General features: G+C 38.9%; 1 protein-coding gene across 5 annotated transcripts in view; it reads right to left on the bottom strand.

Moving 5' to 3' along the window:
- The window catches only part of LOC117210306 (protein couch potato), a 181,303-nt gene that overhangs the window by 22,415 nt on the left and 145,020 nt on the right, over positions 1-13,868 (bottom strand). For 4 of the 5 annotated variants that reach the window (XM_033453214.1, XM_033453213.1, XM_033453216.1 and 1 more), the window contains exon 6: positions 801-934. In XM_033453214.1, the coding sequence (XP_033309105.1) occupies positions 801-934 (134 nt within the window). The remainder of the gene's footprint in view (positions 1-800; positions 935-13,868) is intronic. The other variant, XM_033453215.1, reaches the window with a different exon arrangement.

Raw genomic sequence — 13,868 nt, 5'->3', positions numbered from 1 at the left:
CGTAATTAACTTCCGCGAGCTTTACTTGCAAGGAAAGTCTAGAGGTCTTAAAATCGATATCGTCACGCTCGCGATCGAGTAACAAGCGGCACGAGCGATTCTTTCGCCGTATTCGTCTTTCATTTAAGCTGAAAAAGACGCCGTGTTTCCGTCTTTGACATTTAGACGGTCCTCTTTGCAGGGTTTGTGCGATATCTACATAGAGTAATTTCGCTTTGAGTTGTTGTACGAGTTTGTGTAACTTTTGGGGTAATTTGTTCGAATACTCTGTTACGTTTTAGATGTCGTCACGTTCTTCCAAACACCAACGTAGCCAATTATTGTCGGTTTTTAAGACTTTTCGTCATTCGTGTTTTCGAACGTATCGACGAACGATACGTCTAACTTGGCTAGTGGTTAGATAAAGTAAGACGAATGGATTACAGGTTGTTCGAATTCTATACGGAGAATGACACTGTGAAAGAAAATAAAGATAATCGATAGAATCGAGTTGCGAGCGTTGATCGTTAAAATCTAGTTAATTGCATTTAATCGACTCTGTGCGCGTGACTGCGGAATTTAATCTACGATACGTAAAATACGTTGTTCTGGACGGACCGTATTCGAACACGTTACCCCGTCGTTCGAACCAGGTCGAGCCGTGGTACGCTGGTTCTTGGCGTTCACTCTGCGTGCGTGTCTACCTGCTAGATGTATCGTATAATAATCGAGTATAACGATCATGTATCACTAACGTGCATCGGGGCGCTCGTCGGCGGCTCCAGAGCTTTGTCTGCAGATAGTCAAAGATAGGAACGTACGGGGACCTGAGGATGTAACGCCGGATGCACCAGCGTCGCGTGTTGCAGCGTGCCGGGTAATTCGCCAGCGGTCGAGTATGCCAGTGGATGGTGCCACAATTCAGGACCACCAGGGAAGAATGGGCTCCCTAGGTCTGTAATAGAATACACAGTTAGAAATCGTCTCTTAGACAACTAAACGTTCCGAATGGAACGATCGACGACAACATGCTTTCCAATAATTCAAATACGTATATAGAACAGAGATACTTTATCTTCGTTATTTTCTCAATGTTCGCCAGACTTTCGTCTTTTCTCTTTCTTTCGACGAAGCGGCGTAGAAACTCGCAGGTAGATATACGTAAGTGAGAGATTTGGAGGAAAAGTAATACGGACGATGAAACTTTTGCTTTGGCAAAATATCGCGACCGACGATCGACGAGAGAACGGAAATTTCATTTGTAACAAGTTGTAATGGAAAAGTCTGGTCGTCTAAATCTTGAATTTTTTTTTAATTTTTGTAGAAATATGCAGGTTCAAATGCACGCTGTCTAATATCGAAATACATCGTGTAATCAAATTTTATAGAGAGGTATGGATTTTAAGTAGAGATGGATGGAAAAACGAGGTAGTATTACTTTTCCATCGATAACGAGACGTATTATTAATGACAGTAATTGGCTCGAATGAGCGACGTTATAATCGCGAATATAATTTATGTGTAATTTGATTTTAATTGTAAAAAAGTTGGAAATGTTATGTAAAATTATACGATTACAATATCTCGCGATTTCGATGATAATATATTTCCTCTGAATCTTTAAAATACGCTCAAATGTTACTTGATCGTGTTTTTCTTGATAGTTCACGGTTCAACGAGTAATTTATTCGGCGTGTAGTTTATTCTTGATGAAAAGGATTGCCAGTCTTTATCGATCTGTTTGTATCGTTTTGACGGAGTAGTTCAAGGTATTGTCTTGTACAGATCAAACATGTTAGAACGCGTTAGAACAAACGCGTATCGCGTTAATTTCCTCGTACTTTTCCGATCGATATTGTTCTCCTTTACGAGGAATATTTTTCACGATACCGTTTAAGTTCTAATTAAACTAATTTTAGTTTGCGACAATTTCATCATCTCGAATTTGAAATTGAATTGAATTGTACGAAGAGTTACATCGACGAATAACGAAAAATTGCATTAATTAATAATTTTATCGAATACTTCTGCTTAAAATTTCAAACCGATAAATTTCGCATTAATTCTCGCGAAAGATGATCAAATTTAGAAAACTAGGCAATTACCTTTTTGCTCGATCGATAAGCACATTGTTCCACGACCATGTTAACCAATGCTCTCTAGTTGAATGAAAACCTTTGAATCGCAAATCAATCGAAGTACCACTATGCTATACGCAATTCGAATCATTATCGCGAAACAATTCCAATTGTAGCCAATCAAAACATTCCTATTCGCATACGTATCTAATGGACAACGTGACACAATACGATTGTGTACGTAGTGGAGCGTAATCGTTCGTCGTCCCGGTTTACGTTTTAATTAAAAAAGAAAAGAAAAGAAAAGAAAAGAAAAGAAAAGGGGAGAAATAAGAAATCACGTTGATAATTATTCATAAATGCCATTACTGTCATTATACCATGTTTTATTTAATATTTCTTTCCACCTACTTTCTTCTTGTTTACGTATTTGTACGACGCGTAATTAGATCGGTCGTAAGTTTCTACGCCGCTATAGATATCAAGATTATTAGTAGATTGGATAGTAATAAAACGACGCAATCATCGAACGTAATCACTGGTAGGCAAGAAATATGAATTTCTTGGAATCACGAGTCGGAAAAGATTTAGAAACGGTGATCAACTGTACCGAATACCAGTCGTCGAGTTTTGCTACATTTCGTTTTGGGAATGGCATCGATTCGCCTAACTCGTTCGTTCGAAGTTTTATTCGTAAACTGTTTGTTATATCAGAAAAATGTTACGCGAGAAAGTAATAATAATAAAACGAATGCCATTTGAATTTTTTATCGAGTCAGGAGTTTTGTTTTAACGGAATGTATATAACGTTCCGTACTGCTATCACAATGATTTGATAAAGTATTGCACGCTAAGTAAACAATTATTACAGAATTCGACGAATTCGTACATTTGTCTGACTAAGTTCTGACTCGAGACACGAAATATTCGTAAAATATACTCGAACTACCAGTTGACGAAGAACTGACTATCGTACCGCGCGTGTCTCCCAATTCCAATTTTATTCGAATTTTTCATGTAACAAACACTTTACGCGATTGTACGTTACGTTATCACGATATAACGAACAGCGTAATTAACGATAATAATAATAATAGCAATTTAAAGCGATCGCGCGATCATCTCGAGTGGATGCGATGCGAAAATCGCGGGAGATAAATTTTATATCCTAACGAGTAACAATTACGCGTCTTCGATGACTCGCCGACGCTATACGATCTTTCGTGCTTTATTAAAAATTTATTTTTCTTCTTACGATATCGAAAGTAGTATAGTATGGTAGTAGAGTCCCAACTTCTTTCATAGACCACTTTTATAAACAATAAAAGGATTTAAGGAGAGAGAGAGGTACAAGTACACGCGTTATATCGTTGCCACGATTTAAAGATTTTCATATTCGTATCGCATTCTCCTTCGAACTTTTTAATTCATAACCTCGAAAACTACAAATTTTCGCTCTTCTTAATCTCTTTCGCCAACAATTTTTACAAACGATCGAAAGATTCAGTGAAAAAGTGATACGAGTAGACGCATATGCGAGTTTCTCTATCGTTTCCGTGACTTAAAAGTTCGAATATTTATAGCGGCTAGAAAACGTATTTCTACGTTATCTTATTCTCCAACGGAGCGTCCTTTTTGTCAGGTTCTACGTTTCAATTTCGTAGTATTAAAATTTTGTAGCCGCGTGAAAGTGCTACCAACCGATACGAAACTCGATGTACTTGAACTTAATTAACTAGTACGTATAAACGCTACAGTAAATACCATCGTATACCACATTTTCCTTCGAAACTCTTAATTGATCCTTTTATTTATTTATCGTAATCCCTTCTTTCAGTTTAGATCGACTAAAGTTACGTACAACTAACGTTAAGGTTAATTCATCATCTGAAAAACCACAAATCTCCGATTCTCTTACTCAAGATCTTTATTTCCAAACCCTCCAAGTAAGAAAAAAAGTATAAAGACCTTTCGCGTAACGCGAGGAGGATTTCTAGGGTTGGTCGTTTGCCACGGAACCGTTCGGCTCCCCTTTGAGGCTCTCGCCTCTTCTTTACCCTCGGCGAACCGGAAGTGCTCGACACTTGCACACGTAAGTATTGTATTCGCGGCTACACCGAGCAGGCAGTGTCTAGCCGTCCCGTGGCAAAATCGATGAAAATCGGCGTGCAGCGGCTTCCACGGAACCGTTTGTTTCTCATGACCGACGATACGTCACGAACAGGCAATTATTCCAGAAAGATCGCACAGAGTGGCCACGGTTGCGCAACAACCGCCGCTCTTTTCATACAACGTTGCAGAAAACGTTGTATCGCGAGCTAAGATCTAGAGCAACCTGGCAGCATCGAACTTTATAATTAATCGTTCTGTTGCTGGCCACGAATCACGAGCGAAAAAGTTCAGAGACGTTTTCTTGTTTCTCGAGCTGCGCGTTTCAGCGTTTTTGTTCGACGAGTGGCTTAAGAATTTCACGAAACGTGATTTTTATCGGGATGATTTATGGAGATGGTAGGTGGTTGCCGATAACAGACTGATACTTGTGGCTGCTCGCGGTTTAACGATAAATGTTCACCGACGATGACCGATTCGCGATTTTCTAGAAAGTTCGGTACGAATGCTTGGAAAGTAGAGCCGCGAAGCGATGACGGAGTAGGAGAAATTCTCGCAAGTGCGATTATTCGTTACGTGGCGATAGTTGGATTCGTGGAATACGATTTTAGGTGGAGTAATTTTGGATGTAAAGCGATGCGAGATTACCGTCGTAGCCCGAGTATTTCATCGTTAGATTACATAGAAAAATTCCTTAGAACAATTTCCTTCCATTTTTTTTTCTTATCAGATCGAATAAGAGATAATCTTTCTATACGCCGGCAGACAATAGTAATCGTCCCTTCGAAGTTCGACTAATTTTCTTTTAAATTCTCTCCTTATTAAGATCCATTAAATCTCGCGGCTGAATGTTAATGATTTTGATAATCTGCTAATTACGTATCGTTAGAGAGTCTGGCCTGTTAACGAGCTACTTTTATGCATTTTTAATAGTAGCCGCGTTTCTGTTCCAAGAAAGATGGCGTATCTAGGATGGCCAGCGCCTCGCAAAAAAGCATCGTCTTTGTATAACGCTGCGTCGCGATCGGACGATGGAGATGCGCGTGGTTCAACCTGGCTGCATCGTGCTTTGTAATTAGTGATTTTCCTGCCACCTGGGGGAATAACTAATTTTTCGCGGAATTTCTTTTATAATCTACTCTTTCCACGAACGCGCAACGGTTCTTCGGCAAGAATTCGCGAAAGTTCCAAAGTTTCGAGTTACATCCAGTTATATTTATTACGATTATATATTTATTGGGAACAATAATTGCGCATTCGGTTAACCTGAATTTCCGATACAAGAATTTTTCTCTGTGTACGCCATTTGCTTATCTTGCAACTTCCATCTTCTAATTTCGATAATAATTCTGATCTGCGACGATAATAGCTGCTGAGCTTTTAATTTTGCTAATGAAATTAAGAATTTCAATCCCTTCGACTTCCTCGATGTCTATTCTTATCTATACCATCGATACTATTCATCGTTTGTACAAGAAAAGGTAATGAAACTCTACCCTTTTCAATTTTTCTCATAAATTTTCCACTTACGAGAAAATCCTTGGCGACTGATAACGCGTAACGAACACAAGAAAGGGAAGAAGAGGAAAAATGATTTTTCGATGAGTAGAAAGGAGAAAGAGCGAGAGGTGGGAAAACGGTAAATAATTGAGAGGCACGTCACACCTGCACTGGCACCGGTTTTTACCACACGCCAACGGGGCTTTTCGTACGTGGCAGGACCTTGCGCTTTATTGATTTTAGGCTGACCCACGGATTCCCACGGCGAACCCGTAAGTTCCGACGAGCGTGAGTGCTTACTCCACGCTGTTTTCCTCCGTACGCTTTTCACCGGTTTTTCGAGTAATTCAACCGCGAAAGGCCGTCGAACTTTTTATCGCCGCAAAGCACCGAGGGATGCTTAAAGGTCAGACGAAAAACGTCGAAAGAACTTACCGAAAAAATGAATCAAATTCGTAGAATTACCGCGTCTTACGCTTCGTTATGTGCTCCACGCGTATTGTAATTACGCGATTTAAAACTAGCGACAGGTACTTACAGTTTTAGTCGGATATGACGCGTAATCGAGATCGAAGGATTAACGATACCTGCGAGGACCTAAGCGAACCTGAGAAATCACGAAACTATCAAAGTATACGGAGATTATTCCATTACTGGAAACGTTGGACCATGAAAAATCGGCGTTCAATATCGTAATAACACATATCGTTTTTTAATAATTTCATATTCCGATCGATCTTAGCTTTCGTAATGTAATTACGTCTGTTGTTGTTCCATTCTATGGGTGCTATGAACGGTTTCACGTTTCATTGGCAAAATTAAAATCTCGAAGAGAAAATATCTAAAAATATAAATATCTAAAAATTGTCCGAATAAACGTTTTAAAAACTTGGGAAATGTTATCGACCATAGAAAAATAAACGTCGAGTACGTTAAAAAGATCAAATTTCCGCATTTCGTACGTAAAATTGAAAACTCGCGGAAACGATTATCACAGATTCCACTTACCATCAAAATCATGGCACGAACGTTAAAAAACAACCAAACGATGTAACGTAAAAACAAGGAACCGACATATTACTACCTCTCAATTACGAACAAGATCGATAGAATCGATTTTAAAGATTATTATCGTATAATATTATTTTATATAATAATCGTATCAATTTTATATAATATTATATAACAACGAATATCGATAAATAACAAGGAATATTATATAATTCTAAAGGCTAGTAAAATAAACGCTAAACATAAGATTAAAATTCCTAGCCTTATTCGCAAAATTAAAAGCTTCCAGGGACAATTACTCCGGATTACGATTATTGTCGAAATTAAAGAATGAAAAAACAGCCAAGTGACGTAATTTAATGTCAAAGAAGCTAGATTACTGCATCGTGATTACGAAGAAAATCGATCGAGCGAAGGAGTAGCTTGTTATTTTTCCACAGGGACTCGATAGACACGCGCGCTAGCCAACAACGTTAAATAAAATGTTTAGTTAACGCGCTCGTTAACGCGGACGGTATTGAAGGTATCTAGAGTGGAAGAAGCAGCAGAGAACAGGCGAATAGAGGTTACGAGACACCTTTGTTTCATCAAAAACCGGAGAATCTAATATCATCGTAGCTGTGCGGCGACACAAAGACGAAACGTATGAAACGCGAACGGTCGTGTTTGAAAAACATTTGTACAACGGAATGCAAAACCGGTCTAACTCTTCGCTACGCGTTTGCGTTGAAATAAAGGCAAAGGAACCGAGTTAAATCCACGCAACTATCTTCCTCGTTCTCTTCTCTTCTCTTCTCTTCTTTTTTTCTCCAACTCCCTTTTTCCTATACTACTTCCTCTTCTTCCCTCTTTTACGTTTAATCAGTCGAATCGTTCGACACACGATATCACTTTTTTCCCGACGTAGTTAAACGATGGCGATATAATGGAAAATGCGAGTAAAGCGGAACGATAGAACGAATTGGCAAAATGGGATTTATTACGCTCGAGTCGAAACGGTTTAGATGCCAAGAACGTTATTACGAACGTTTCAAAGAGATTCGTCGTTTAACAAAAATTCATTGTTTACCGTTTGTCGGATCCTTCTTATCCGTGGCGTACATACGATAATCGTTCCTCTATGCGATTTATTTCAACGAATATAAATTTTAACGTTTTGTAAAAGAGATTGCTAAAAGAGGCTACTGAAAAAGAATTCCTTACGAGAGGAATATGTCCGATTAGGTCCGATTCGACGAGCATCCTTAGCGCACGCGTCGTTATAACTCCTATAAGGATCAACTCGAGAGATTTTCCTATTTATTATCCCTTATCCTAGGAAGAATACGGAAAATTAAAGAAATTGACAATCTAGTTTCAAAGTGTCGTCATCTTTGTCTTACTTATTGCTTTTCTTCTTATTCTCTCACGCTTTAGAATCGACTTGATCCTAAAATTAAGAGTATCTTCGATTCAATTACGCGCGAAATAGCCAGAAATTTCGCGAAACGAAAGGAAAGTCTTTGTTCCTTCGAGCAAGTGTGTTCGTGGATTCCACCGAATGTTACCGAAACACGAATAAACGCACGTACAAAGTGTTTACGCGAAGATTTATACAGATTCGTTGTAAAAAATGCCAAAAAATGCAAAGCGCGTTATACGGTGGAACAGTTCCCTAAGTAGCCAGACCATAATAAGCGCGAAATCGTGTCGATTTGTCGCGATTATCGGTCACGATCGCTTCGATCGCGTTTTCGTTGCCTATCGTGTACGAACAATAACGCGTTGCATTACTTATGCAGCGACGAACGCGCGTCTACGTTCTCGCACGAAAAATGCACGGTCGGGTAAGTTTTCGCACGCCACAAGGTGAACTGTTCTACGTCGAAGGTTGTCGTTGGTTCGCTCGATATCCACGTATGCACGAGAATCTTGCGCAGCTGGATTTTAAACGACATAACCGACATAAACAACGACGCGACCTCGATATAGTCTGTTCGACGTATCCTTAGTTTACTAGAAGCGTGATATTTAAAAAATCGCGAATTCCGTGCTATTTGCAAAGAAATTTTCGCGCGGTGAATAAACTCAGAGACAAACGACTGAGGTTATTAATAATTGAACGATAATTACGTATCTAGATAGGAAAGTTGAGAAATTTAGGAAGAATCGTTTTAACTTCAGCGAGATCCGTTACCGTTTGATTTTACGGTGTTAATTGTCAGCGCGTGAAAATGCCAGGTTTTCCCCTCTCTGTGTTAACTATTAATAGGTTTGCTCATTAGTATTCTAGTTTCAGTGGAAAATTATTGTCTGACTTAACTTTGCTTCCTCTTAATCTTCTTAAGCTCCCCCTTTGGGTTCGTAAAATTTGGAATTAAAGTCCAACTGGGTTTTCGTGGGAAAAATACGAGTGTGCATGTATATATACAGGGTGATTGGTAACTGGTGGTACAAGCGGAAAGGGGATGATTCTACGCGAAAAAAGAAGTCGAAAATATAGAATAAAAATTTTTCGTTCGAGGCTTTGTTTTCGAGAAAGTCGACTTTGAATTTTCGCTTGGTACGCGTGCGGCACGTTATAACGGATCTCACTGTAGATCGTTCGAAATTTTTGGCAGGAACTCGTATCGTCGAGTTTCTGTCGTTTTACTTTCTATTCCCGATGATTTGTACGATAGTTACTCCTTGCAATAATCACGCCAGAGTCTTTTAGGGAGAAAAGGAATTTTTCCACTGCTTTGTTTATCGCATGGTCCGAACAAGTTCAAGATTTAGGTAATAATTTCGCGCAATTTTTCCACTTCTAACGCAAATCTCCTTTTTTGAAACGAAGAACCGCATTCACGTATCCTTGCGAATATCGAGTAAAACAGAATTATTTTCTTCGACTGCCAGTTGTTCGCCTCATGCACCTTTAATTCGATCGTTGTGCCGGTTATCTGGCACGGTTAAAGTAAACAATCGACTTTCTAAGAGATTGAAACGAAAGGACACCGAGTAGTAGGATAAACGTATTCATAAAAATATCAAAAGTATGCAAATGAAAGAGTTGTGTGGGGTACTTTCTACAAAGGCGGTATTCCTTCGCCGTAAAACGGATCGAAACTGCAGTACCATTTTTTAACGACGTATAATGCGTGGCATTTATAAAACGAATCGCACCGTTGATTTTTAGATTAAATACGCCGTAAATCAGCGACAAGTGGGATATTTTATGCGTCTCTCGTTTGACAATTTTTTTATAAAATTTTGTTACCAAGTATCCGAGAGAAATTAATTTGTACGCGTAATACAAATTTGGTTAAAAACCATTCGAGGAAGATTAAATGGCGCGCGCAATATAAATCTTCTTAAAAATTACGTAAAAGAAATTAAACGCTACGTCTATTGAAAATGTACGTTAAACAACTAATTTATAAATCGTACTAATTTAACTAATTTATAATAATATGTATACACATTACGTAGTCAAAGTCATTAATAGTTACGTAAAAATAAATCTATCTGTACGCGCGTAACAAAAATTTCATGACAAAACTTTCTTTACCATATATTTACATCTACTTGTTTCCTTATTCCGACGACTGTTAAAAGCGTTAATGAAAAGAGTACACTTTTTCCGGAAGCGTTTAGACGTTCCTCGATCGAGATACCACCACAGACGTGCCGAATCGAAACGGATTACCAATTATTTTCAATAACGGTTTACGAGGTCGTGACGAGCTTCGGCTCCCGTGGGACTGCCCGTTTAATCGATCCCACGTTTCCACGTAGCTCGATGTATATATCGACGATCGAGGAACGTTTTTCCTCGCGCGATTCTTAAGCCAGTTTCCGCCATTCCGACGCAGGAGTTTCTCGCATGAGTCACGGTTTATTAACACGGCTGGCCGAGCACGTTCCGAGTATAATTGTTCTACTCGTTCGCGGTTACGAGCAGTGCAATCACCGCGAAAAATCGCTTCTCAGCTTTTGGAAAAATTCGCGGACGCAGCTAAGCGAACGTCGAAGAACGTGCATGCGTATGGGCGACGATTACTCGTTTTCATCTCTTCTTCGTATAATACACGCACGACGTAAAAACAGGATCTAAAAGCGTATTGCGATATAATATCGTGTGTAAAGTAACTTTGAATTCTAAAATAAAATTACGGTAAGAAAAGATACTTTTAAGTAGATTCGGATGCGGACGAACGACGAAGCTTCGTAGACACGCCGCTCTAATTAGTCGAAACATCTTACGCAGCATTTTTCGATTTTTCGATATAACGCGTTGAAATGTTCGAAGTCGCTGTTCGACGTACGACGCAATGGCCACAAGAAAGAGAGCGAACGTGTTCGAGCAAATTAACGAAAGAAAAACGCTTGGATCGTGGATCGTAGTCGATATCCGCAACAGTTCCACGTGTTTTATACCTTTTAAGAAACTTGTAATCGTATCTTTTACCTTTGAACGAAGTTGTATCGTACAGCTTGTTACGAAATAACGAGGAAGTATTTTTGAATCGTAGGAAGAAGAAACGACGCAGGTTTCAGCTTATTTCAGTTTCGAAATGGTAATTTCAATTAAGAAGAGCAGTGTAGTATTTTGATACATAATATATAATCTCCGCACCTCCATCCATGCTCCAGAGAAATATGGATTGGAAAATAGAAAGCGCTTTACCTCTATTGTTTCTTTTTCTCGGTTCATGGAGATTAACTCCTATTTTTGTGTTAGTCGCATCAACGAATGGGTCGACGCTTCGTAGATTTAAGCTTTTAGTTTCTTTGCGCAGATCGAATTTCTCTTTTCGCTCGAGATGGAAATAAGAAACCTGTCGGTGTGCTCCGAGTATCGATCGAAATTGAACGAATTAAAATCGACGAAAGAACGGGTATACGCGAAGGAGACCACGCCTAATTAGACGCAAAAGACTATTGCCAAATTATTCGGCTAATCTTGTCTCCATAAGATCAACGGCGATTTTAAACGATCGCCGTTGATCGGCGATACGACGAGTTGTAATACGAGGTAAATAGCAACTCAAAAATCAGACTGTGTACATATCTAATAGAATGTCAAACTATCGCGCAAAGTAACCGATGTGAAACCAAATTCTTAAGATCGCCGTTCCCCTCAACGATATTCAAATTCTATATTTAAAGGCACGAACGTAGCAATAACCAAATAACCAGGATATCGAATCGAAAACAAACCTAGCTTTAACTATTTGCGAAACAGAAGCTACCTCGACGCGATCAGCGGTAATCGAATTTTTTCACTGGTTTTATATTCTCATCTCATATCGTCCGAGGTAACTTTTTCTTTTCTCGCTTATTTCCATCTGTTTGCGTTCGATCGCCGCGCGAAACACACAGACGCCCACCGCGCAGAGAAAAGGATGTTCTCGGTGCGATTTTTATATCGGCCACTTACCAACACACTTCGATATTTTCGAAACGCGCACGCTACAGGAATTGACGTTTCAATTACACCGTCGATACTCCTTTAACCGGATCCTTCCTCTGTCTTTTCGTTTTCATCGAGAGATGAAAGGGGGTTTTCCAAGGGGAGAATTCGCCGACGTTCTCGACGAGAGTACACGGCCGGCTCTGCGTGGGAAATTCGACGCACGCCTATCGGCATAACGCTCGAAATCGAAGTAGCTGCGACTTTTCACGCGGAAATCGCGCTATTTTTACCGAGGCGCTCTCAATAATTCAACGCACAGTCCGCCAAGGTCTCGATGCTCGCCCGATTCTTTTTCTCCGATAGCTTTCGCGCCTCCGCGTCTCCTATACGCGGATCGACCGGACATGTTTTATTCACAAGTAGCCTCTCCTGCAACTTCTTAAGCGTTCGATTTAACCAACTTTTTTTTCCTATCTCGTGATTCGATCAGGTAACTTTGTTTCGCGCTACTTCTGCACCCATGGACGCTCTTGTAAAAAATTCAGCTATTATTCACTAGCGAAGTTTTACGAGTTACGAGTTACGGATCACGGACGTTAATAAACGGATCGCGCACTTTTGCGCGTTTATAGGAAATTCGAAAGTGCTGCGTAGGATGCGCGTAATGTGAAAAAATGTATAAGATATTCGAAGTATAGTCAGCGGTTTCTGTGATACTTGGTGAACGAAGCAATTTTCCACCTACGTTCTATTTTCTTCGTTACGTTCTCGAAAATACGAGCTTGCGTGAAAATCCACAGTCCGTTAATAAATATTTTTATACAACGGTGTAACAAATTTCACGATTTCAGGTTATACGAGTAAAGCGATTATTCTATTCGATGAAAAACGAAGAAAGAAAAGTCTGTAACCTACTGTTACTACGACTTGTAACTCGTCAATTTACTGATATCGCTGATATCACAAGTTAAAACATTGCCGATGCTAATAAATACGTTCATACAACGGTAACGAGTTTGGTAATAAAACAAATACAATTTTTCAAGCAAACGATTACTCCATTCGATGAAAGATTACAGAAGTCTATAATCTGTAAATAGTAATTTCCTAATACAATTGCTTGATGAATTATTACGCAACGGAGGCTTGGTACGAAGAAGACGCATATTGGGTGAACGTTTTAACGTCCTGTTAACTAAGTGTACGATTTAACCAAGATCTTCCTAAATATTTTTTGTCTTACGACATTTCTCAAAATAATATTATTGATATATTTAAAATGTGAGGTATTCGCGTCAATTAAATTTTCCAGAAAATTGATTATTTAACGTAACGTAAAATTATTTTTGTGTTAATTTCGTGATTTTTCGTGGCATTCCACGATTTCTACAGTTGAGATAACAAGCGAATATCAAAATTTTATCGAAGTAGATTCCGTAGATAAATTGCAAATAAAGAACGAAACTAATCTGGAAAATATTAAAAATAGCATCTGGGTTAAGGGATATTTAACGTTTTAAAATTTACCGTTTTGCCACTGTAGATTCTAATATTAGTAGAGCGACGGAGTGACAAGTTCCTTTTCCTTCTAATTTTATTTTCGAATTATTTATAAGTAATCGCATGGGATCGCTTATTAAGTTGCGAGAATAAATCTATTTTTTGGTTGATCGAAATATTCCACTTAATAAGTTACTGGTATTTAGAAACTGGTAATTGAAAACAGAATTTAAAAGGAATACTTCTTATCACGATCTTTTATACTACACTAGTATTCCGTAATTGGTAATACTTTACACGATATTTATATTATT

Source organism: Bombus bifarius, unplaced genomic scaffold, assembly GCF_011952205.1.
Source record: "Bombus bifarius isolate JDL3187 unplaced genomic scaffold, Bbif_JDL3187 scf7180000008199, whole genome shotgun sequence".
Taxonomy (NCBI): Eukaryota; Metazoa; Arthropoda; class Insecta; order Hymenoptera; family Apidae; genus Bombus; species Bombus bifarius.
The sequence above is the reverse complement of the archived record's forward strand: the minus strand, read 5'-3'. Positions and strand labels throughout refer to the sequence as shown.